The 23,655-nt window shown below is 44.1% G+C and overlaps 2 protein-coding genes across 7 annotated transcripts in view; one reads left to right on the plus strand and one right to left on the minus strand.

Moving 5' to 3' along the window:
• The first annotated feature begins 1,265 nt into the window (after positions 1–1,265).
• On the plus strand, positions 1,266–11,459 carry PGM3 (phosphoglucomutase 3). The gene is made up of 13 exons (XM_035320534.1): positions 1,266–1,346; positions 1,783–1,988; positions 2,652–2,836; positions 3,248–3,315; positions 3,621–3,754; positions 3,922–4,117; positions 6,495–6,652; positions 7,530–7,613; positions 8,140–8,238; positions 8,571–8,687; positions 9,357–9,479; positions 10,524–10,697; positions 11,244–11,459. The coding sequence occupies exons 2-13, from the start codon at positions 1,785–1,787 to the stop codon at positions 11,328–11,330; spliced, it is 1,629 nt and encodes a 542-aa protein (XP_035176425.1). The 5' UTR covers positions 1,266–1,346; positions 1,783–1,784; the 3' UTR covers positions 11,331–11,459.
• A 1,008-nt stretch (positions 11,460–12,467) lies between these two features.
• The window catches only part of DOP1A (DOP1 leucine zipper like protein A), a 64,722-nt gene continuing 53,534 nt past the window's right edge, over positions 12,468–23,655 (minus strand). For 3 of the 6 annotated variants that reach the window (XM_035320529.1, XM_035320530.1, XM_035320528.1), the window contains 9 exons: positions 23,445–23,594; positions 22,953–23,014; positions 22,206–22,358; positions 20,995–21,131; positions 19,636–19,691; positions 18,582–18,746; positions 17,005–17,134; positions 15,106–15,165; positions 12,468–13,062 (listed from right to left, as the gene is read on the minus strand). In XM_035320529.1, the coding sequence (XP_035176420.1) occupies positions 12,757–13,062; positions 15,106–15,165; positions 17,005–17,134; positions 18,582–18,746; positions 19,636–19,691; positions 20,995–21,131; positions 22,206–22,358; positions 22,953–23,014; positions 23,445–23,594 (1,219 nt within the window). In that variant the 3' untranslated portion in view covers positions 12,468–12,756. Of the gene's footprint in view, positions 13,063–15,105; positions 15,166–17,004; positions 17,135–18,581; positions 18,747–19,635; positions 19,692–20,994; positions 21,132–22,205; positions 22,359–22,952; positions 23,015–23,444; positions 23,595–23,655 lie in introns of those variants that run through there. The other 3 variants (XM_035320533.1, XM_035320531.1, XR_004749154.1) reach the window with 2 other exon arrangements.

Here is a 23,655-nt window from a genome sequence, read left to right on the forward strand (position 1 = left end):
GCGTGGTGCTCTCTGGTGGTCGTCCCGAGGGTCGTCCAGATGAAGTAAGGAGTCATCCTCAGGGTTAAACTTTTCACCTCTTCTTCTTGGCGCATGCTCTTTTTCAGTTCTTAATTAGTCCTTGGCTTCAGTCCTAACCCACCTCATCCATCTTAACTCCTTATCAAGGCTCAAGTTGTTCCTGTTCTATCTCTCGAGGCTTTTCTTGTCTCTTCTCTATCCTTTTATCATTTATTTATGCTTTCCTTTACTATACACACGATACTATTTGGCTATGAATCTCCCATCCCACCACCAAGATACATTTCTTAACCCTAACACCACCACCAAGACATGTCCCTTAACCCTAACAAGGGGAGCGCTGCCTTTGTAAGGCACGGCTCCATCACCTGGCAGCCCCTGAGGGACGACCCTCGCCAAGCTCTCGTGAACGCCGTGCGGATGCCAGCTACCTGACTAAGCCTTCCCCGCCCGAATGAAGCCGGGACTCGAGTACGTAACTAAACCCACGGCGCTTTTATTTCTCAGCTCCTGAGGCACCAGTCCCTTTACGCCCCCCACCTTCTCTCTCAGGGGCCGCCGCCAGCGCGAGCCGCCATGGGGCGGGCGGGGGCGCGCACGCGCACTGGGCTCCCGGGCAGCGGCGGCGGCCGTTGGGGATGGGGGGGGGGGCAGCACCAACGGCCGCCGCCGTTTGAAGCTTAACGGTCGCGGCGCGCGGGCTGCCTGAGGAAGAGCCTCGCTGAGGTGAGGCGGGGCGGGCTCCATCCCTCCTGCCCCCGCGGGCTGGGGGCTCGGAGCCGCTGCAGGGCGTCCCGTCAGCGGTAGCCGCGTTGCCCAGTTAGAGGGAACAGGCAGGCTTCTGCCCAGCCCGTGGGGGGGGGGGGGGGGGGGGGGGAGAGGGGCTGTCAGGGCGCCTCTGCCGGTCCCCGCGAGGGGATCCCACGGCCGGAGTCGGCCCCCGGGAAGCGATCGCGATGCGGGTGCGGCACCGGCTGCTGAGCGGGCGGGGCTCGGCTGCTACGTGGCCGCGCTGAGCCCGGAAGAGGAGGGCGGCGGCGGCCAAGGGCGGTGGGTTCGGGTACCGCCCCCCTGTAACCAACGCGGCCGTCCCCCGAGGGGCTGCTCCTGTCGGGGTGCTCGGGCGGCCCTCCCCCCGGCCCAGCGCCCGCCAGCGCTACAGGTCCCGGGAGTGGCGCGAGGGCTGTCCGTGTTCTGTCCGTGTTCTGTCCGTGTTCTGTCCGTGTTCTGTCCGTGTTCTGTCCGTGTTCTGTCCGTGTTCACGCGCCGCAGTCCGAAGAAAATACCCGCTAACACCGCCAGGAGCTTCCCTGCAATTTGCGAGGGTAAGAAGAGGGACTTGCAGGCTGCATCAGGGCTCAAGGGTTGGTGCGTGGAGTCGTGGCCAAGCGCAATGGGTGGCTAGTGCTGAAGTGGGAAACGGCCAGCCCTTTGCCAGAGCTTTGCTGGGAGCCCTGCCAGTAGACAACTGAGCATCTCGGATCTCCTCGGCTGAATTGCTGCATTGTCTTGTGAGCTGATGGAATCTGGCCCTGCTCTGTTTATTTAGTGTTGCACTGGGAAAGTAGAGGCTCCTTCATGGATTGCTCCTGTAGTGGTCCTTGCCACAGTCCCTCCAAGGGGTTTATGGGCTATTGATGGTATTGTGTTGACCTCGGTTTAGGATATTTGTAGCCTTCAAAATTAAATGAAGTGCAAACTGTGAAACTAAATTAAATGAGTTGCTTCTCTTATGGGCATCTCTGCTACTTCCGTCTCTAGCAATGGATTTTGAAGCACTGAAAAAATACTCAGTGCTGCATCCTAAGCCTGCTGGACTTACTCTTCAGTATGGCACTGCCGGATTCCGCAGCAAGGCAGAGCAGCTCGATCACGTCATGTTCCGCATGGGCTTGCTGGCAGCTCTCAGGTCCCGAGCCACAGGATCTACCATCGGTGTCATGGTTACAGCATCTCACAATCCTGAAGTAAGAATAACCTTTTATGTTAAAAGAAATCAGATGGGGTCACTGGTGGAATCCAAGCTCCTCACAATAATGGTAACAAAAAGTACCCATAGGCCACGTCCTGCAGGTACCTGCACCTCCTTAAGGGACGTGTTCACCCTGCTTCCTTGAAATGTGATCTGTGGCATGTTTAACATTACTTTTTCCCATATATGTGGGAGGGTTCATTTGCTGTCATGTGGAAAGGTAAATGCTGTAATGTAGGAAATTTGTAACATGGGCAAGGCCAGGAGTACCCTTGAAAAGATGAACATTTGAGCAAAATCTGGTAGCTTTTTTTTTTTTTTTTTTAAAAAAAAAGTAAAATGTAGTAGTTACAAATCAAACACTTAGACTTCTGTTGCTGTGGAGTATCCCTTAAGACATTTTAATGTCAAATGAACTTGATGCCAAAATTATAGGGGAGGGGGAATCTGTGACTTAATATGCTGCTTATATTATTTTGGGGGATTGTTGGATGTTGAAATACATAGCTAAGCTATGGCTTTCCAGAAACATTTCATATTTAAAGAAGCAATGTGATTAAGTCTTGTGACAGTTATCTTCAAGGAGCTTGTAATCTTCAAAGAGCTTTTAAGTTTCCCGCTTTTAGGCTTAGTATGTTTTGTTCTTTCTCCTTCTAAGGAAGATAATGGTGTGAAGCTGGTTGATCCTCTCGGTGAAATGCTGCATCCTTCCTGGGAAGAATATGCCACCCAACTCGCAAATGCAGAGGAGCAAGAATTACAGAAAACACTAACTGAGATCTGCCAAAAAGCAGCAGTGAACCAGCAAAAAGATGCTTCAGTGTTTCTTGGTAGAGACACCAGGTAATTACAGAATAGATGTATGCTGCTTTTACAGAGGTGCCAGCAGCTTGTTCCTGAGGGCTGCAGAGAGCTAAGCACTCAGCAGCCACATTGTGCCTTTTGCGCTGATTTGTGATTATAGCAATCAACAGAAGTTTTCCAATGATGTTTCTGCATTAGCTTCTCTGATAGTTACGAGAACCTCCTAGTACTGCTTCTAAATTGGATGCTTTTTATTCTTTGGCCTAGTGACCGTCAAACTTTTTTATTGTTAATCCCTTTAGTAGAGAAAGGTATGGATTTCTTCATGTTGAATCTAAGTCCCTTGACCGGAAACTTGCTTTTCATAGTCATCTTCCACATGCGTTTCCTTCCCAAACCACACATAAATGTTTCCTGTAAAGGTTACCAGTTGTGTTTGTTGTTTTCCAGACCAAGCAGCAAGAAGCTTTCGCAGGCAGTAGTAGATGGTGTCTCCGTTCTAGGTGGTCAGTACCACGGTATGTTGAGCTTTTGCAGTTCTAGTCTGATTTCAGGTTTCTGTGTAAATGTGACCCTGCTGTGTAGACCTAATGCAGTAGCCCTGATGCCATTTCCACTTCTGCTTGTAACACTCTTCTTTCAGAAGAGCTGGATTGCTTTAATGCAAGGGGGTTTGTCTTTTCTTATCAGAACTTGAAAAATTTCTTGTGTGTTTCCTGCGTTGTGTTTGGTTACTGTAGAATAGGAAATATCATACTGCTTTTAAGGAGGAATTAACTCAGTGTTCTATTTTTGAATATTGTGCCCTTTTGTTTTATGTTAGATTATGGTCTGGTGACCACACCGCAGCTACATTATGTGGTCTGCTGTCAGAACACCCGGGGGCAGTATGGGAAACCAACACTGGAAGGTTATTACCAAAAACTATCCAAAGCTTTTATGGAACTGATAAAAAAGGTGAATACTGGTTCTTGTCTTCTTGCAAGTGTATGAAATGGGTATCTCCTGTTGGTTAGTCTGTTTGGGTCTGAAATTTTGAATTCAGCATGTTTCTGGGTGTGGTGAGAGCACCTATGGTGTCACTGGGGTATGAGTTCACTTTGCCTTTCTTCCTGTGTGCCAAGTCTCCCAGCTCTGGAGAGGGTCAGAGGTATCTGAAGATTGACTGTGCCAATGGTATTGGAGCCCTGAAACTGTCGGAGATGCAGCCCTACCTCCCAAAGGAGATGCTAATTCACATCTATAATGACGGAACCAAGGAGAAACTCAATCACCTGTGTGGTGCTGATTTTGTAAAAGTTCACCAGAAGCCACCTAAAGGTACGTAGTCAGTAATTTTATATCCATTTATCTCCTCTCCAGATCTGAAAGTGCTGGGTGTAGCAGTTGCAGGTGAGCTGAGCTCCCTTGTTTCTTACTTAGTGACTGTACGAATGGTTCTGCTTGCATGATGGAAAGAGGGAATCCTCTGGCTGTTTTGGGCACAAACCTAGGTCAGAACTGTTTGGAGATCTGTGATGGGCTGATACATAACCTGAATGTTAAGCTGGTGGAGCCCAAGGATCAGTGAGGACACTAGCTTAGCTTTATCTCCCGATGTGTTATCAGAAAATGTTGACATTGTGGGGATTTGTTATCAGGAAATGTTGACGTTGTGGGCTGGGCTCGCAGAGGCTTTCCCAGGTTCCTGAGGAAGAGCTGGCATGATTAACTCCTTGGTGCCAGCAAAGTGACAGATTGACCTCACCTGAGGGGAAGATGACTCGAACCATCTGCCTGCAGAGTGCAGAAAGGAAAATCCCCGAAGTGGGAGAACAGGCCACTTTGAATGTTAGATTATCTGAGGCTAAACTGGGCTCTCCGGTCAACAACTGCACCCTCACCGCAGCTGTTGGCCACATCTGGACACGGCAGTACAGCAGCATTGCCCCCTTTGCATGCTGCCTGCAGAAACACATTTGGGGTTCCTGTGCTTTGCAGGACAGAAGGTGTCAGCAGCGTGGGTGGGTTTTCTTGTCTGCTTGCATACTCAAATCTGTTCCCCCCAAGAGGGGGTTGCAGGGTGTGGAGCATCCTTTGGAGCTCCCGGCTAAGCTCCTACTGGACTCTGAAATCAGCCTAGGGATGGCCAGCTGCAGAGCTTCTGAGAAGTGAACACAGAGGTTAATGCGAAGAAAGGTCTTGCTCAGCATCTTGGAGAAAAAAAGGTGTACCTTAATAAAAGAGCATTTCATTTTCGTGTGCCATTGCTCTGTCATACGGTGACTGCTTCCTAGCCACTTCTGTATTGGCACTAAGCCTAGAGGTTTTGAGGCCGGCAGTCCTTGTGTGTTACGCACACTGCTGAATAAATTGAATAGCGAGCCAGCGAAGCATGAGGTATTCTCAGGCCACCGGTTCCACTTGTATGCATTTTGTTTAGCTCTGAGAGTTGCTGGTGGTTGCTTTGGAGTGGGGTTGTTGTACCAGTGCTGGGGTTTGTGGGCTGTCTCTTGCTGCAACTCTACTGTGGTGACAGCGTTGCTGAGGGGTGTGTGTCTTCTGCTGGGACAGCGCCTCGGGTGCCAATGGGAGTGAGGTGGCAGTACAGGTTTGTCAGGTGGGAACAGAATACAATTAAGAAGTCCGTATCTTGAAGAAAAAGGGTTTTGAGGTAAGGGATTTGTGGTTAATCCCCACGTGCCTTGGAAATATGTGGCAATGTTACACCAAGAGCATACAGCAGACTTGCCAGGCGTTGGGAACAGTAGACAGGGCGGATTTGGAGCCCTCCTGTGCCACAGGGTGTGCTGAGGGAGGGCTGGGTTAGCGCCTGGCTTCTACCAAGGGCAGCCAGGGGCTGCTTACCATGTCAGGCTCCTCCTCTGGGTGTCCCTGCAGCCCTTGGCTCACCCTGCTCTGTATGGAGCAATCTGCCTTTGGCCCTGGGTGACAGGAGCCCGTCAGGAGGCTCTGTGGGGACCCGCTGTGCAGGCAGGCCATGGTGGTTGCATTGCACGGGCTTTGTCCTTGTATCGTCACATGTTCTGTGCTTTCTGCCACCATTTAGAGGTGTGAAGATACGCACAGTGGTGCTGCTGGGACTGATTTTGTATGCTGCTAGGGAGAAGGTGCAGCGTAATAAATATTTAGAGAGCCTGCCTTTTTGATGTTACTGTTTGTAGACATGAACAGGGACTTTGCCACTGCCATTTACAGGTACCTGAAGGGAGGCTGTAGCGAGGTGGGGGTTGGTCTATTCTCCCACGTGCCTGGTGACAGGACAAGGGGGAATGGGCTAAAGTTGTGCCAAGGGAGGTTTAGGTTGGATATTAGGAAGAACTTCTTTCCTGAACGGGTTGTTAGTCACTGCAGTAGGCTGCCCAGGGAAGTGGTTGAGTCACCATCCCTGGAGGTCTTTAAAAGCCGTTTAGATGTAGAGCTTAGGGATATGGTTTAGTGGAGGACTTGTTAGTGTTAGGTCAGAGGTTGGACTGATCTTGGATGTCTCTTCCAACCTAGACTATTCTGTGATTCTGTGATTTAGTACGGCGTCACTGTTGCAAGTTTCTTGGTAAATGCAGTATCAGTTTTTGACCATTGATTTTTTGTGTGTCTGCACAGAGCTAATTTCTGGACGAGATCTGTGCTGAGGCTAATTTAAATGTTTTGTAACCTTTTTTTCCATCGCTAACTTGCATTTCTAACTGTGCACTAGGGCTAGACATGAAGCCTAATGAGAGATGCTGCTCGTTTGATGGCGATGCAGATAGAATTGTGTATTACTACACGGACACAGCTGGCCATTTTCACCTCATAGATGGAGATAAAATAGCAACTTTGATTAGTATCTTCCTTAAAGAACTTCTTGCCAAGGTAAGTTTAACATATGAATTGAATGCTCATGCTTTGAATAGAGAAAAGTGTAAAATACTTGAAAAGAGCTATGTTAGTTTGTACTCATGTAGTTTTTCTACATCTACCTAAAGTGAACCCACTTCAGAGGTGTTTTGTACCTCGTTGGCATGGCAAAAATGTTACTTTTATAAGGCTGTGACTTCCAGGCTCCAAATAAAAGTCTGAGCACTGTAATTTGAGCCTTCGAGCTTTTCTTGGTGAGAGAATTTTTCCACTTTGTATTGAATGTGATATCAGTATCAATTGATATTCCATTCTGTTGTTCTGATATATTTCATTACTTTTTTGGGTTTGGTACTCAGCTTGAAACTTGATATGCTATGAAACTTGAGAAATGTTTTCATGAAGAAATGAAGAATGTTTTCATGTCATGCATTCCACTTGCATGAGAACTTAGGACAGCCACGGGGTTTGTATGACATCATTCCAAAACTGGTATCTGTAGCACAACACCCATCGTCCCCAGGGAATAGAGAGGAAAAATCAACAACAACATCAACAGAAAAACATGCTTTTTCATAAGTTCTCCTAGACTTGGTGTTAACAATAGATGCTCAGTTTGCAAAGCCCAAGGTCCCTGAGTGGAGAGCTGCTTCAAGCCAGCCACAAAAACTGTCATACACAAAGAGTTGAATAAGATTTGTGTTGCCTTAAATGTGTGGATGCTCTCTGATCTGTGAGCTAGTGCATTCCCCTGATACCCAGTAGTTTTAAGGGTCTGTAGGAGAACGTAGATTCGGTCCTGCACAAGTATACTGAGTCTCCTTCCACTTGCCCTACCCCTCTCACTGTGTGCCTGGGGACAGTAAAATGCTTTCCTTCTTGGTTTGCTCAGGTGGGACAGACTTTGAAGATGGCAGTAGTACAAACAGCCTATGCCAATGGGAGTTCAACACGGTATCTTGAGGAAACGCTGCAGGTATTCTCTAATTTATCCCTGGTGGTGTTCTGCAGATGTTTACTTTTCTAGTAAGTGTTACTGTAATGTGATCATTGGGAGAATTTAACCTATGCTAAAACAAATGACTCTTTAAAACCTGCAGCAGTTACTAAATTAGTGGCAGGAAAGGAGATTTGAAAGGGCAAAGCTGAAAAATGCTAGTCAGCATTTACTAATTAAAAAAAAAGTTTGGCAAAAGTTAAACAACATCAGGATTTTCTTGGTTGTGTTTTTTGTCTTTGAATCAACCGTTATTTCCATTTTTAGAAATTAAATCCCCATTTTCATGCAGCTTGCAGAAGTAGCAGATAATTTAAGCTCTTGGAAGTTAGTAGCTGTGAAACGCAGCTTGGTTAGTTAGTAACAGCCCACCTGGGCTGGTACCCAGTTTCTGGCCCTTCCTATATTTCAGATTGTTACCAGTCACTTCAGCTGCAGTTACCATCTGCTGACCAGAGTGAGTCTGTAACACCATTCATGTTCTCTGTATGTCTCTCGGTTGTAGGTTCCTGTTCACTGTGTGAAAACTGGAGTGAAACACTTGCATCACAAAGCTCAGGAGTTTGATGTCGGTGTTTATTTTGAGGCAAATGGACATGGCACAGTAAGTATGAGCATGCAGTGCATCTTATATGCAGCCAAGACATACAAAAATGTCAAATTAGCCTGAGAAAGTTCTTTTCACTATCTGCTTACACTTAAGAGACTTTTCTCTCCTAGTTTGAGAGCAGGCTTGTTTTCTCCTTTCTTTATCAAAGCAGTGCCACTGCCTTTTCTGTTCTGTGAGGGCATGTGAATTCATGGAAGCAAAACTTAATGACAATTATTTGGGCCTAAGTGATAGAAGGCTTTCCTCTTTTTCCCCCTTGGTATATAGGCTTTCCTCCTTGATGTGGGCTGGTCTTGACAAGCTTTTTTTTTTTTTTTTAATTCTAGGTACTCTTTAGTAAAGCTGCTGAAAATACAATAAGACAGCTGGCAAAAGAAGAGAAAGATGATGCAAAAAGAGAAGCAGCGAAGGTGCTTGAAAACCTGATTGACCTCATTAATCAGGTAAAAGCTGAGGGAAATAATAAATCACTATGAGGACGGTCATGGGGCTAACACTGTTCAGGGACTGCTGGAACAGGAAGTAGCACGTCATGATGGAAGGCAAGAGGAAAGGGGCAGTAGCAGTCTTCAGAAGATGTTATACTTTCTTTCTCAGGAATGGGTGTGTATTGCTATCATCTGGTGTAGGCCTCAGGGTTCAGAACCAAAAGAGGGAATAGGATGGCAGGAGAACCTAGTGATAGTATGGGACTTGTTCACAATTCAATAGCAAGTAATCTTTCAGCTGATGTTCTTCACTGACGTTTTTGGTATGGGAGGCCAGAGACATTCCAATGTCCATGCAGCCATGGGAATCTCCATGTGTCCTAGCACAGCCCGTGTTTTTCCAGGAGTAGGGACCAGTCACACTTCACGGGCCAGCTTTAAGCATCCTAACACCAGAACAGTGGTGAGGTGCCAGTTCTCACTAGGAAAACTGCACAAGTGTGCTGCAGTTCTCCTTACCACAAAGTGTGTAGAAAAACAGGAGGAAAAAAAAGGAAAAAATCCTCCCCAGACACAAGTCAGCTGCCTGCATGTTTATTCAGGTGGAAACTTACTGGTCGTGTCATGCCTTCATTTCTGCACTGTTGAGTTCTCCAGTTCTTCCCTTTCCCTCCCTGCTCACAGACAGTGGGTGATGCCATCTCAGACATGCTGGTGATCGAAGCCATCCTGGCTCTGAAAGGTCTGACTCTGCACCAGTGGGATGCCTTCTACACCGACTTCCCAAACCGGCTGCTCAAAGTTCAGGTTAGTTACAGTGCGCTGCCTCGGGTCACAGCAGTGCCTTGGGGCCCTGTGCTGAGCAGGTATTGCCTGTGTATAGAGAGATGATCTTAATCTTAGAGCTGAAATGGCCCACAGAGGGATCGGGGTAGGCCAAACAGTCCATGAAACAGCCCAGAGAAGGGATGAGACCTTCACTTAGGCTCAAATAAAAACATCTTAAGCAAATGATGAAGTAATAGTCACCTCTGTTAAATGGAAAAACCTGCCCAAAACCGAGGCAGGGAAGTAGCTCGTTATTTATTTTGAAGTAGTCAGGGTGAGTTAACGTGATGAGTTACACAATGTAGTGCTGGTGTTTCATAGTGCTGTCTTGCCTGCTCTCCTTAGTGATGAGTGGCTTTGTTAACAGTGCTCCTATTCCTCACCTGAAAAAAAAAATAGAACTTACGCTTTTCATGTAAAGGAAGCAACCAGAGCAGGTGGTTAGGACATCAGGGCCACAAGGAAAAATAAAATGTTTTCCAGCAAGTAGCTTTCTGTACATAAAATGAGAATTGGAGTGCTTTGTCTGATATTCTTCAGCAGGACCTAAGTGCTAGGGAGGGGACTGCAGCTTGGCTGCAGCTCTTCTTTCAAACATTCAAGGGCTGTACATTTCTTGGGAATACGTTTACGTGAAGGTAGAATTTTACCTTGTAAATCAGTGCTTCTGTTTCACTTTGCCTGTGGCTGAAAAGATCAGAACATTTGTGAAAGAGGCAGGTTCAAGTGCTGCTCTGTGCCACTTTAGAAGAACTCCAGTGGTTAAGCTCTTCTTCCTCTTACCTTCTCCAGTTCCCAAAGTGCTTGAGCAAAACAGGCTTCCATGCAGTAGCTCTGCGTGAGGCTTAGAGCGCAGAGCTCTCTTACTGTGTCCTTAAGGTAGCCCCAGACAAGGGGACAAACTGAGCTCTCGTTCCGACAGTGCCACACACCAAAGCCTAAAGCCCTACGGGTGACCTGCTTCATTCTGCCCTCAGGGCAGTCCATCTGCATGCTGTAGCAGTAAGTCTGTTTCTGTTGCAGGTTGCCGACAGACAAGTTATTGACACAACAGACGCAGAAAGACGGGCAGTTACACCTCCAGGGCTACAAGAGAAAATTGATGCCTTGGTGAAAAAGTACAAGTTCTCACGAGCATTTGTCCGTCCATCGGGAACAGAAGATGTTGTTAGGATATACGCCGAGGCAGACACACAGGTCAGAACTTAAGCAACGTGTAAGCACTGGGGGATGGAAAATAAATCAAATGCAATAAGTACTAGATTTAGAAAAGGTCTTAGTGATCAAAAGAAAATCTCTTCAGATTTTCCTTTATTTATAAAAGCAATGTTTAATGTTCTTAACATCTACCTCTGAAAGTTAGACACTACTTTATTTTGAAAAGAAAGTCAGCCTTCTGAGAACTGAGGACTAAGACAAAATTTATGTAGGCAGACAGTAGCTGCATGATTTCTTAAGAGGCAAAAAAAGCAAACTGTGGATGCTCTTAAGAATTAGTCTATTAGTCTTATTAGTCTATTAGTTCTATCACACGAACGTAAAAGAGTTGCAAAGTTGCCACCTAAAGCTCTTCACACAGTCAGAAGCTCACACGCCCAGTCACATAAGGCAGCACAACATGACACAAAAATAGGGGTACAACACTATTTGCATGAACTGGCTGTTCAAGGCTCTGCCTGTAGCATTGCGTCTTTAAACTTCCAATCCCGACACCGGTGTAACTAACTTTATAATATTCCACAGGAGAATGCTGATGCCCTTGCCCATGAAGTAAGCCTGGCCGTTTACCACCTTGCCGGTGGAAGAGGAGCACCACCCCAGCCACTATAACAATACAACTGCACCTGAAGTTCATAATGGGACTTCTTAAAATACTATTTTCCCTACCATTTGCTAACGTGGATGTACTGAACTCTTCTTGATTGTCACAAGGATTAATCAGAACTGAGCAGAATATTATTCCGGTTATTTCTTACCTCTGGCACCTTACCTCTTACTGCGATGCTCTTGCTGCTGGGTGTTCCCCTCCTCTGTTTGTCTGACACCTAAAGCTGACCTGTTAGCAGTGCCAACCATACTCCGTGTGTCACTGCTCAGCATCCAGTGGGTGGTTCGCATCCAGAAATGAGCTGCAGCTCCAGCCTTCTAAGACCGACAAACCATGTGTTCTACCAGCAGCAGCCTGGCTTGCTGTAGGGGAGGCTCCCTTCAGCCTTACAGTGCCTGGCTGCTGTCCGGCAGGAAAGCTGTAACGGGAGCCAGCAGCTCATCCTTCAGCCAGGCATGCCAGACAGCGGTGTCTGTATTCTAACATGAGGTAGTAACAGGTATGTAATGACACTGCAGCATTCAGCAGCTGGTACTCAGACTAATTAAAAGGCATTAATTAAAAGGGACCAGCTTTCACTGATTACCAGGACTCTCATAAGTTAACTGCTGCAGTCATATTTTAGTGTTACTGTGACAAATTCCCTGCCCCCCTCCCCAGTTCACAGATTGTCACGCTGTGCCTGAAGGCCAGCTCCACCACCCTGAGGGCCCTGTGCTGCCCCCACACCCGTGTCACCTGCAGGCAGGCAGCACAAGGCAGCGCTGGGCTGGAGCCTGAGTTCACTTCAGGGGCAGCACTAATGAGAGAGCATTTGCAAATAATGTGTTATTGCAATAATAGCTTAATTTCTTTTTATGAAATTAATGTATGGTTTAAAAAAATGCAGTAATAGTGTTTATGATCATTTTTAAGTCTGATTTCTGAGCTATCCTACTCCCCCTCACTGTGAAGGGGCTGAGCTAATGGGAGGGAACACTTTGAATACACAGGCATTGCTCGTCCACATCTTTCCGTTACCTACCTCGGACAAAGATACTAACTGCATTAACTTTCAGCATGGCCTTTTGGAGACTGTTCAATAAGCACAAGTTTCAACGGATCAAAAACGCCAAGACAAATAAACTGGAAACAAAGTGAAAAAAAGTGCACCTTGTATTTTTTAGGATTTTTTTTTTTTTTTAAAGACAGAACTCAAGACAACAAAATGTGTACTGTAAATAGTAGGCACCGTAATCAATGAGCCACCAATAATTACACTTGATTCAGGCCACATCCAGAACTCTTATTTACAAATATTTAACTTAAATACAACATTAAGTATTTCATTACATACAAAGTAAGAAAAGAATACTATACAGCTGGGAAAGATACAGTATTTCTTTTAAATAGGTACATTACATGTAGGCTGAACAGTACCGCTGTGGTTCATGTTTTTATGACCCCTTCAAGAAAATCTTTCTCCACCATTTCTTCTATCTTCTGCCTCGCTTTGCTGGAGAACTGCTTGAGGTTCTCCATCTTTATGTCCTTGTTCGGGAAACAGTTGGGGTAAAGGACAGGGCTCCCTGAGTGTCCAACACACCTGCTTGTGACTTTGCTGTTAAAAACTTGGCTGAGTACGTTAAAGAAAGGCAAAAGCTGCTCAATGCTGCGAACAGTGTAGATGGTTAAAAGCAAGTGGCCTGGCTCCCAGCTTAGTGTTTTCCCTGAGCTGTCCTCTTCTGGGTTTTTCTGTAAATACAGAGAAACAGGACATAATGCAGGACGAAACAGAAGAAACACAAGCACAAATAAGAGGCTAATGCCCGATAAAGTATCTTTCCTTATTCTAGAAATATTTATCCCAGCAACAAAGTACGCAGAGGCTGCTATGCAGCTTTTGGAGCAGACCTGCTCCCTGTTACCACTCAGCTGGAGCCTGGGAAAGGTGGCACCAGGTGAATGCTCACCTCTACTGCCCCAGGCCCATGTGCACAGCGAATGCCAATTTCCAGAGCTGCTGCAGACCAGTGGTGGGGCTGCCTGGGAAGCCGTGGGCTAGCTGCTTTGTAAAGCAGGCTGCGTTCTGATGACAGCCCTCAGGCTGCATCCTATGGGCCAGTAGCAGGGACAATACACCCCTGAGGGTGTTAGAATGGAAATAAGGCATTTTTCACTCTGAAGCTACAGTTCCAAGTTTTCAGAAGAGCAAAGGCAGTGCTATTTCAAATATAACTAACACATCCGGAGGCTCTGAGCAGACACCTCACAAACATCCCAGGAAGTTCTCACAATGCAAACCAGTTCAGCTGCTCATCGCGTGTTCCCACAAGACCCCGATTACACACCTTGCACTTCACGGGGAGAATTTCAAGGGAGAGAACTTCAGGAGCACCGCCAGTGAAGGCAGCAGTCACACACCAAATGCTTGCAGTCAGTGTCCTGGTATAACTGTTTAGGGTCGCCTTAAATGTCTGCACACTAAAATACCCAAGCACTAACACCCAGCTGCTCATACAGGAATCTTTACTCTTTTGTTTTGACTCACAAAAAAGAAACAATTCAAATCCAGACAGCAAGGCAATACCAACACTGGAAATACCTCGTTCAGACAATTACTGACAAACCAGTATGGAGAGCTACTACCATGAAAGCAGGGTTCCAGCAATACAGTTTTTTACTCTGCAAGGCAGGGGAAGAGCAGCACAAAGGCCACAACATCCTGACCTGCCCCGAGCTGCTCCTCCCTGCCTCTGCATCCAAGAACCCCATGGGCTGTGCAGCCACCGCAGGTATGGGCCCTGCTGCCAAGGAGCAGACTCAGTAACGAAGGGAGAGCGAAGGGGAGTGAAGCATAAAGTAAGGATTAGTGATGGCACAGCCTTTGAGCAACCAGATTTCAAGATATGGTATTTTACAAATACAATTTTTGTCCTTCAAATAAAAGCAACTGCCTGTTCCAAATCAGGAGCCCGTGACATCTGTTTCACAAAGCAATTAGGTTAAATACGAACACATTCAGTATTTCAGTCTGGTTGTTTGGCTCCCTGTCACAGGACACAATTATTGCAGCTATACTGCTTATTCTTTACAGTATTTCTAGAAAAGAAAGGCTGCAAAATAAGCTTGAACAAAGGGAAGACTGCGTTGCAGAGCTGATGATGCCTCCTACTTCTACAGAAATTTCTAGTCTGTAATATCTCCTTTAAAAGTTTCCTGTCAGATTCATGGAAGGGAGACTTTTCAGTACCACTCTCCACCGTGCTCCGTACGGTCCCTCGATGAGCACTGAGCGGCTCCAGCATGCAGCCAGCAGCAGCGTACCCAGCAGTCAACTACGTGGGCGCACGTGCAAACACCAATGGTGCTTCTGAGCAATGAAATACAACCTGTCCAAGCCATTTCCTCACAGCAGTATCTTTGTGAACACCACTAACTCCTCAGATACTAAAAGCAACAGTTAATTTGACGGAGACAGCATTAGGGATTGTTTCACACCTGCTTTCTGTTTGGCATAATTAATTTCACAAGGATTTGTGAAGATGATTCCTTTTAGAATGAAAACTTTGTGATCTATTTCATGTAGGAAACCAATTTAAAAATAAATTTATGGAGTTATCTATAAAGATGAGGGCCCTTAGGATTACTTCACTTCAAAAATTGCTCCCTTTGTCCTCTGAAAAGACTTCTCTCTTTCAGTTCTTACAGAAAGTTAAATGCTACCCAGGGCCTCGAGGTGATGGTGTTATTATGGTGAGCTTATTTCACAACTCAAGCATCAAAGGCCACCCTCACCTGATGCTTGGCCATCTCCAATCCCTCCAAAACCACCGTCTTAAAGTCCTCCTGTTTGTCCTGTGGAAGGAAAGAGGAGAACTTTCAGACTGCATTTCATATATGGAAATCATACGCTGCCATGAAGGCTGTGCCGTTGCTTGGTTGGGTGCCGTGTTTCAGCAGGGAAAGTTACCTGCCCCCAAGAGTCCGTTGGCCAGGAACGGCAGACGGGGGCTCATGGGGCCGAGACACTACTAGGCAGTAACAGCACTGTCAGTTTGTTCTTCTGTTTATGGCCAGCAGTGCTGAAGGAGGTTTTAAAGCACATTCCCTTCAGACAACAGAGCCTAAGAAACACCCCGCTGCATCAGTCAGAGCATTAGTCAGAGCGCCCTGAGGCAGAATTAAAGCCAACTGAAACATTTTGCTCAGAAACAGTATTTTCCAAGAAAAACACACAGCCATACGCAACAGTATCCTCCTCTGCACCAAGAAGAAATGGCCTGGAAATCCATATTCATTACCTCGTGGTCATCTCACCCCGTATCCCGAGTTAGGGTTCACAACATACAACTGCTGCCACGAGCAGGGGGCTGTGGAAATCCCAGGAAGTTTTCTATATCCTGGAAGCACACTATGGAAGTCCTGACTTCAAACATCTATCCTAACATACAGTACTTACCGGCATGTGTATTTTATACAGCATGTGTATTTTGTATAGCTCATGTAGAGATTATTTGGAGCATGACAACTTTCTAGCAGGTACAGCACAGTACAAACATCAGGGTTACCAGCTACACCTGACTAGCAGTCAGTTACAGCCTATTACTCACTTTCACAGGTGAGAGGAAGAAAATTTTAATCTTCACTGTTCAAGGACAATACAGTGAAGAATATGAGTATGCTTCAGATATTTGTTTTATCCCCTATCATCCTGAGCCTTGCTGGAAAAGTTCAGGTCTGCTTGCAACTAAGATATCACTAGGCTTTATGTAGCCACTTGTGCATCAGTAATAGTTTATTTGCTCAACAAAAACCTTTCATAACAGACTGTAAATACAGTGACTACAGTAAGGTACCTGTATTATAGCCCTGACAATGTCTTTTGTTTGGAGGGATCCCCAAAAATGAAACTTCAAAGCTTTCTCCCTTGTGACTTTGAGCTTTCTCCTTATTTCCCTGGCCCACCCAGGGCCCTTTCCCAGCGAAGTGCCTGCCTGGGGGCCTCTATCCCGGCAGCGGGGGCAGCGAAGTGTCTGACAGTGATTGTCTGTCTTCGTGGCAGTAGATGGGAGCTCCCTTGGACAGGGTTTGGTAGCTTCCAACAGCGGCCCAGGCCTCTACCCCAGCCAGACTTGGGTTCTGACACACCTCACGCACCGACAGCTCTAATTCTGCTCCCACTCTCAAAGTCAGCAGCTGAGATTCCCTCCAGAACCACCTCCATCACTCTCTGCCTTCTTCCATTCAAGGTGACTGCCTTGGGGAAGAAACCCAACTTGCCCTGGCTCTGTGTAGCTTTGAAACTGTTCTGTCATTTTTGAAAATAAAACAGTTTTCTAGATACGTAAGTGTGATTTTTATAACCAAAACGCTTTCCTATTTCAAAAGGTAATTACACAAATTCCTACATACATGACTGGCTATCTGAAAATGACTTCTATGTTCATATTAGACCTTGGTGTTTCCAAATAAAAGTATTATTTGAGTGAATAGAAAATATCTTTCAAAGTCACTTTTTTTTTTAATACCTACTTATGTTTTTTTTGTCTGATGCTAGCCTGAGATTACACCAGCAGGAATTTCCCATGCTAGGTAAACTCCTCTCCATTCTCCATTGAAATAAACAAACAGACATACAGTAACTTGTAGCACTAAGCTCCCACTGAAAAGCAGAGCTGAATAAAAGTGGCGTACCTTTGCTTTTTTTCGCAGCAGTTTTGCCAGACGCACCACATAAGGTTTGAATTCCCTCTGATGTGTACCCTGTCTTCGTACCTCCAAGCCTGAATCATCTGATGCTTCTGGAATAAAAGCCCAGCGATACCTGTCATGAGATAATACAAGCAGACGTTATGCTTACCGAACATGCAGCCTTTTCTGCTAGATCTAAGAACATGAGAGGATGAAGAAATCTAGTTAAATATCAAAGAAAAAGGAACAAAACCCAAACCCCAGTATTTGACAGGAATAGCAAAGTCATATTCTGAAAAGCAGAAGGTAATATGGCTGAGAAAGGTAACATTGTCTTTTTCCTTTAGAGTTTCTTCAAGTATTTAAGGATGTCAAAATCAAGATAAGGCAGCAAAGCCAAAAGTAGTAATATTTGCATCTGTATTATGTGCAAGGGAACCAAAAGTAATTCTGAATTATAAAATATGTATGTTACTTAAAACACTTGCACATTCATGATACTTTGCATAACACACTGAATATTCTCTATATACCATGTTGATAACAGGAATTCATTTATTTTATCTATTCACAGGCCAAAAGGATAAAAAGAACTGTTCCCTCTCCTGCTCACTGCGCTGCCAAGACTGGCTACCTGCACTGTAAGCTATAAAGGCAATGGAAGTTTCCATCCTTAAGGCTCCTGTCCAAGCCTCTGTGAGAACGCTATACAAGTCAGCGTGATTCAGCATGGCAGCTGTCTTTCCAGAAAGGCGCAGTAGTGACCTTAATAAAGCTGGTTTGACTAATAGCGGAGATGAGGACAGCATACAGAGCTTGGCAGGAATTATGAGCCAAACCCCCAGAAAATAAAACAAATCAAGGAACCCTTAAGTTTAGCTTCAGATTTATGAATAGTGCAGGACACAAACTGACAGCATGCAAGTCCTTCCACCTTCTAGCACACACAAGGATCTTTAGAATGATGGGTCAATTAGAGCTGACCAAATATCTCCACCATGCAGCATAAGGGAAGAGACGAAATACTTGGTTTTGTCCCGTGCTGCCTCTCACTTCTGCAGTCTTCAGCACTGTTTAGGATAGGATTGCCAGGCAGTTTGCATGCACGAATGCTGCTGCTCAAAACCAACCTAGAGAGCCCCCCCTACAAGCAGGTTTGTTGCTGCATATTCCAGTCAGCTCACACAGGAGTAATTTAAGTGAAATCATACTGAGATCATACAGTCATCTGATCTGATGACTTAGTCACTGAGACATGTGGGTGTACTTTGGGTTCTCAGACATTACTGCAACTAAATACTTGAAAAACAAAATATTTGAGTGACTCTATTGCTGATTAGCTCGCAGGTGTGGAGAATTTCCTGCCACAGGCTAAATCAAAACAGCTTGAAATCATCTGCTGTGCAGTGTCATTTGCTCTGGGGGCCACTCTGACATTGGCAGGGGTTGGACTGTGGGCTACTCTGGATGAAAGCCAGAAAGGGAAAAGAAATCGGAAAATTCAGATTTTAAACACTGGAATTTTACCAAGAGGCACAGTTAAACGTCCAGAAACTCAGATGATAGCATCTTTTACTCACATCTGAAATTGAGGAAGGTTTTCAGATGGTAAAGCTAGGGCCAAATCCAGGAATTTGCAAGCAGACAAGTACAGGTTCAGCCATCTCTGGCTATTGTAGGACGTGGAGAAACCATTGCCTCCCGTGTATGTTGTCTCCAGACCAGCAACAGATGGGCCAGAAGTCCTAAAATAAAGTACCGCAGACAGGTAAGTCATCATGGTAAGATCCTCCTTCTGTGCTTGCCTTTATAAACGCACAACTCTTTATTTACCAAAGCAATTCAGCATCCATAAATCAAAACAGAACATTGCAAGTCTGTGTTATGGTTGGAGTTTAGTATATGTGTGTATAAATTTTATCTTTTATTTATATTATATATATATAAAAATAAAAACATTAAACTGTATCTGATTCCTGTCAGTCATCCAGTTTAAGAGGGAGTTTTAACTTGCCCACTATGTGGATATTACTTTATTTTAGAGAAAATTCTTCAAAAGAATTAAAAGAGCTAGGAAAAAAGTGAAGAACACCACTTGGGCAAATAACTCCTCTTGTTCTTTTGAGAAATCTGAGTCTATTGCTAACGTTGACTGAAACTAGACCACACTACACAGAGGGTAGCTGCAATAGAAATAGGCAATACAACAAAATTAAAAGCTCTACCTAATCTTTGTGTCTTTCTAACACTAGAAGAAACCACCTTTTAAATGTCATTTTGAAAGGCGCAATCTTATTCTAAATATATGTATAATACAGAAAAACTATAGTCATGTCATGTGTTTTAATCACAAATCAGGGCCGTTTTAGGCAGGAAGACACTAAGAACTAACATTCTTGTAAACGCATAATATACCCTAGATGTTTATGAGCAAGCTAACAGATTGTTGTTGTTGTTTTGCCCTGAACAATGTGTTCCTGGTACTGCAGTCAGACTGGACACTCTTCACTTGCCCTTTTCATTTGAGCTTGACAATTGTTTCTAAGACAAACTACTCTGAAGAATGGCTCATCTATCCATCAACGTGCCAGGAAACCAATATTAAGCTAAAAAAGCAGGAAGTTCATAAATTACCTGGAAATGTCTTCATCTGCAGTGAGCTCCTGTTCCATCAGTAAAAATACTTGTACCTGAAGATCAAATGCTGTATTTTAATACCATTTTTTACAGACTGCGACCCAGGAAAACGCTGTAGGGAAGTGTGGGTAATAGGCCTTAGAGGAACTATTGTTTGGAGCTTCATTTCTATTTCTGGGTGATGCCCACTGAACAACGAGTGGACAGGAACACTCTGAAACTCATCCCTCATGTATAGCCCAAGTAGCACTTGGCTCTCTTACGGCCAGGGAAGCTCTCAGAGGCTAATTCCCTCCACTTCTTAGAAAGGGTGCCTAGCAGAGAGCAAGGCCTGAAGGAAATGAGAATAAAGAATCACATAAAGAAGCAGTCAAGCTCAGGTGTGATTTCCTGGAGATGACACAGTGCTGCTCACTGGAAGCAGTTCCTTGACTGCTGTAGCTTGCATAAACGCCAGGGGACAGCACAGGAATAGGAGAGCCACGCTGCTCCCAGCTCTTAGCAGATCTTACAGGGCAGAATGGAATTTCTGATAGTTATACAATTAATTCACAGGCTTAAAATTCAATGCCTGTATGGCTAAAAAAATACACTTGAGTTTTAAAATACTATATACAGCTTTTCTCATCTATTGCTTAAATCTGTGGTTAAATAAGGGCTACAGTAGGCACCAACAGATATCAAAAAATCACAGCAGTTATTCCAATTTGCTATTTGTGTTAGCTAGCCCCTTAGGAACTGCTTTACTAACAAGCTAAATGGACCATGGGCTGCACCAAGCATTCCTCCATTCCTGTTCCCAAAGCCAAAACCCAGAAGAGCATGTGAAATGGTCAACATTGGAGGCTCCATAGCTAGCAGCTCTGAAAACAAGTGTTCATCCTGTCTTAGGCAGAGTAAAATGAGAAACAGAAAAGCTGAGAACAGAGCCTTGTATAAAGCTAGTTACAATATTTCAGCCACTACGTGATCTGAATGAGCAGCACAACATGGATTCTGACTCCTTTAAGGGGCTTCTCAGCCTCATTGTTGGAAGAAGAAGGCTGAATGACCAGGAAAGCAGCTACAGGGACTGGCAATGCTGGACTAAGTACACATACATGGGCAGAAATTGAAAGAGTCAGTAGGAAACAATGAAAATAAATGCAAGTTTAACTCAGGAGACATTTGAACTTCAGTAATACAAGCTAACGTGTTCTATTTGGCTGGAAAAAATAGACATGCAGACTATGAAAATAAGTTAGCTTTCAGTTACACGCATGCTATCAAGAAAAAATTTTCTTAAACACTATGGAATTGAGCTGTTTCTCAAAGTTGCACCGGTTTTCCAAATCATGTATGCTATCTGCAACTCACCAGTTCAGTGATCATGGTAGGCCAAAGAGAAGTAAGGTGCTGCGGGGACATTCTTAAGAGCAATACTCTGAAAAACAGGAACACTTGGGAATGAAGGGTGGGCACCTGTGGCAAACGGAGACTTTCTACCAGCCTTTCTGAAACAAAAAGCCAAGAAGGTTTTCTCAGTTCAGAATAATTCCAACTAGCATTTTTTTCCCTTTTTTACTTTTTTTTTTTTTTTTTGAAGTATGGCCACGTTACTCTTTCAGTATCTTTTTTACATTGACAGAATAAAGCTGTAGCAAATAACCACTTTCACTGGGCAAGGAACAAAAGCAAGAAGCCTCATAACAGTTGTGTATTTTCAATCAAGTTCTCCACGCTACTGCAATGTTGCATCTGGGAGTTTTGCAGTTTTATTCCTTCTAAAAAGAGGAGTTAACAGATTCCACATAAAACAACAAGGGCTCAAACAGCTAGAATATATATTATTAAAAGGCTGCATCATCACAGTACATTAATATTACACAGGGATAATACGCTCACATTTAACCATAAGCATGGTTAAGCATTCAACACAGAGGCAAACAAATTTATCAGTCAAGCCAGCACACGCACTTTGCAGTTTGGATCAGTGAGAAGCATCTTTTATCTTGAACATAGTAAATGCAGCTACTGCTGCCATCTTGGCAGCAGTAGCAGACAACATATCTCAGAAGCTGCTGTAACTATTTGCATCATTTTAGAAAATCAACCAGACCCCATTCCCAATCTCTTCATTTAAAAGGGTCAGTGGAAGAGATATTCTTCAGTGATAAAAAGGACATATAAACAGAAAAGCAGCAAAAAGCACAACAGAGTCAACAATTCCAAAGCTCTTCAACGTGAGCCTTCGTATTCATCCCTAGTTGAACATTCAAGGTATAAGCAGCTGTCATGTCAAAAAGCACCCTTCAGGTGCCCAAGGACATCAACCAAGGTATACAGTGACAAATCAGTGAAATAATCTAGGTAACTGCTAATCAAAGTTCATGTGCTTTGTAATCATTTAAGACTGAAAGAGTTCTGAACAAAATCTGCAGAAGTTTTGTCTTCAACCATGGAAACAGTACTGCACACAGATATTCTGGGGGACAAATTTACCTACTGTTATGTTACCCTGTGATACAAATATTCCTCAGTCAAAAATCAGATTCCAGAACTCGGTGAACTGCTACATTTTTACTGACCTTGTATATCTGGAAGGTATTTTTGGTATTGGTCTATCTCACTACTAAAAATCGCAAAAGCCAATCTCTTGAGGAGCATAGCGCGCTGTTCCAGCTCTACGTCTCTATTAGCAAACAGATTGAGCGAACTGCTCTGAGCCACAGCCACTCGTGCTGAAAGACAAAACGAACAGCACACAGACTTAACATCAAATTTCCCTTCCATTCCACTTGAAGGAGCAAGTAACTGTTACTTCCATTGCATTAACGTAGCTTAAAAGCAGCCATTAAGACGACACACATTTTGCAATTTGTGCTTTTAACAACAGTAATTTAAAATATACATTGAAAGAAAACTCAGAGGTATACACAGTGCAGCTGGGTTTGGGGGCTTTGGGAGGCAGACCAGGTAGCTTTTTTAAAAAGACAGTTTTCAGGTATAGATGCTCATAAGCTGTGCAGAATCATTTTTTCCTGAAACAGAGTTATTGTCATATCTAAAAAAAAAAACTGTTCTGCTTAATGAACTGTGTCATATAGGCAAAAGTCACTGTGCTCCAGGATGGTCTCAGATTCTCTCACTTCAGGAAATCTTATTTACAGATCACTAGAAACAAGCAGTTGAAGAAAAAAAGAACAAAATGGAATAATTTGAATCAGCACTGAACGAATGTTTTCCTCAAGATACTTATCTCTCCCCCCTCCTTTTTTTTTTTTTTTTAATGTTTCCCTAGGAGAGAAGTCATTACTACATCAATGAATACTTACTCATCAAATCTCGGAATGTGGTTTTGTCATGTGTCATCAAATTATCCATAATAGCTCTCCAACTAAAAGAGAAAGATTGTATACAAATCAGAAAAGCAAGAAATATTTACAGGAAGTATTTTTCTGCTCTTTTAACTAACATAGGCCATTTTTACTACTATTTACAATCCAAGCTCTCTGCTGTATAGGTACCATTTACCTGGTGCAGTTTGATCTGAAACTATAAAATGGTTGCCCCTCTTTCTCACAGGAATTACTTTAGAAAAATAATTATATTGAAAAAACAGACTTCTGCACAAGAAATGCACCTTAGGTAAGTGAGTTTCATAATTTAAGTGGTAATCTAAAACACACTACGTCCCTCTAATTTCTCTCAACAGAACTACATCCCAGTGTTGGGAAGTTTTGGACCACATCATCCTTTGCCTTGTTCAATGGTTTATGTAAAATTTGAAACAAACACTGATATAAGCAGATAAAAGAAGTTCTTACTGGTTAACACAAGAAGCATCCATCTGGAAGAAGCTGGAATCCATGAAGAGGTCAAACGCTTCCTTTTTCCATGCTCTCCTTGTATACTGATACCCACTGAGACTGCTTAATAACTGAACACAGGCTCGATAACTGGATGCGTTGTGAGCACTAAACAAAAAAAGTCAACACGAAAGAATTTAAAATTGTTGCTTTACATAAAGTTTTAATA

Source organism: Oxyura jamaicensis, chromosome 3, assembly GCF_011077185.1.
Source record: "Oxyura jamaicensis isolate SHBP4307 breed ruddy duck chromosome 3, BPBGC_Ojam_1.0, whole genome shotgun sequence".
In the NCBI taxonomy this organism is placed as follows: domain Eukaryota; kingdom Metazoa; phylum Chordata; class Aves; order Anseriformes; family Anatidae; genus Oxyura; species Oxyura jamaicensis.

Coding starts and splice junctions, on each gene's coding strand:
- PGM3 (XM_035320534.1), top strand. CDS start 1,785: ATGGATTTTGAAGCACTGAAAAAATACTCAGTGCTGCATCCTAAGCCT. Junction 3,755..3,921: donor TTATGGAACTGATAAAAAAG/GTGAATACTGGT, acceptor CTGTGTGCCAAG/TCTCCCAGCTCTGGAGAGGG. Junction 8,688..9,356: donor TGATTGACCTCATTAATCAG/GTAAAAGCTGAG, acceptor CCCTGCTCACAG/ACAGTGGGTGATGCCATCTC.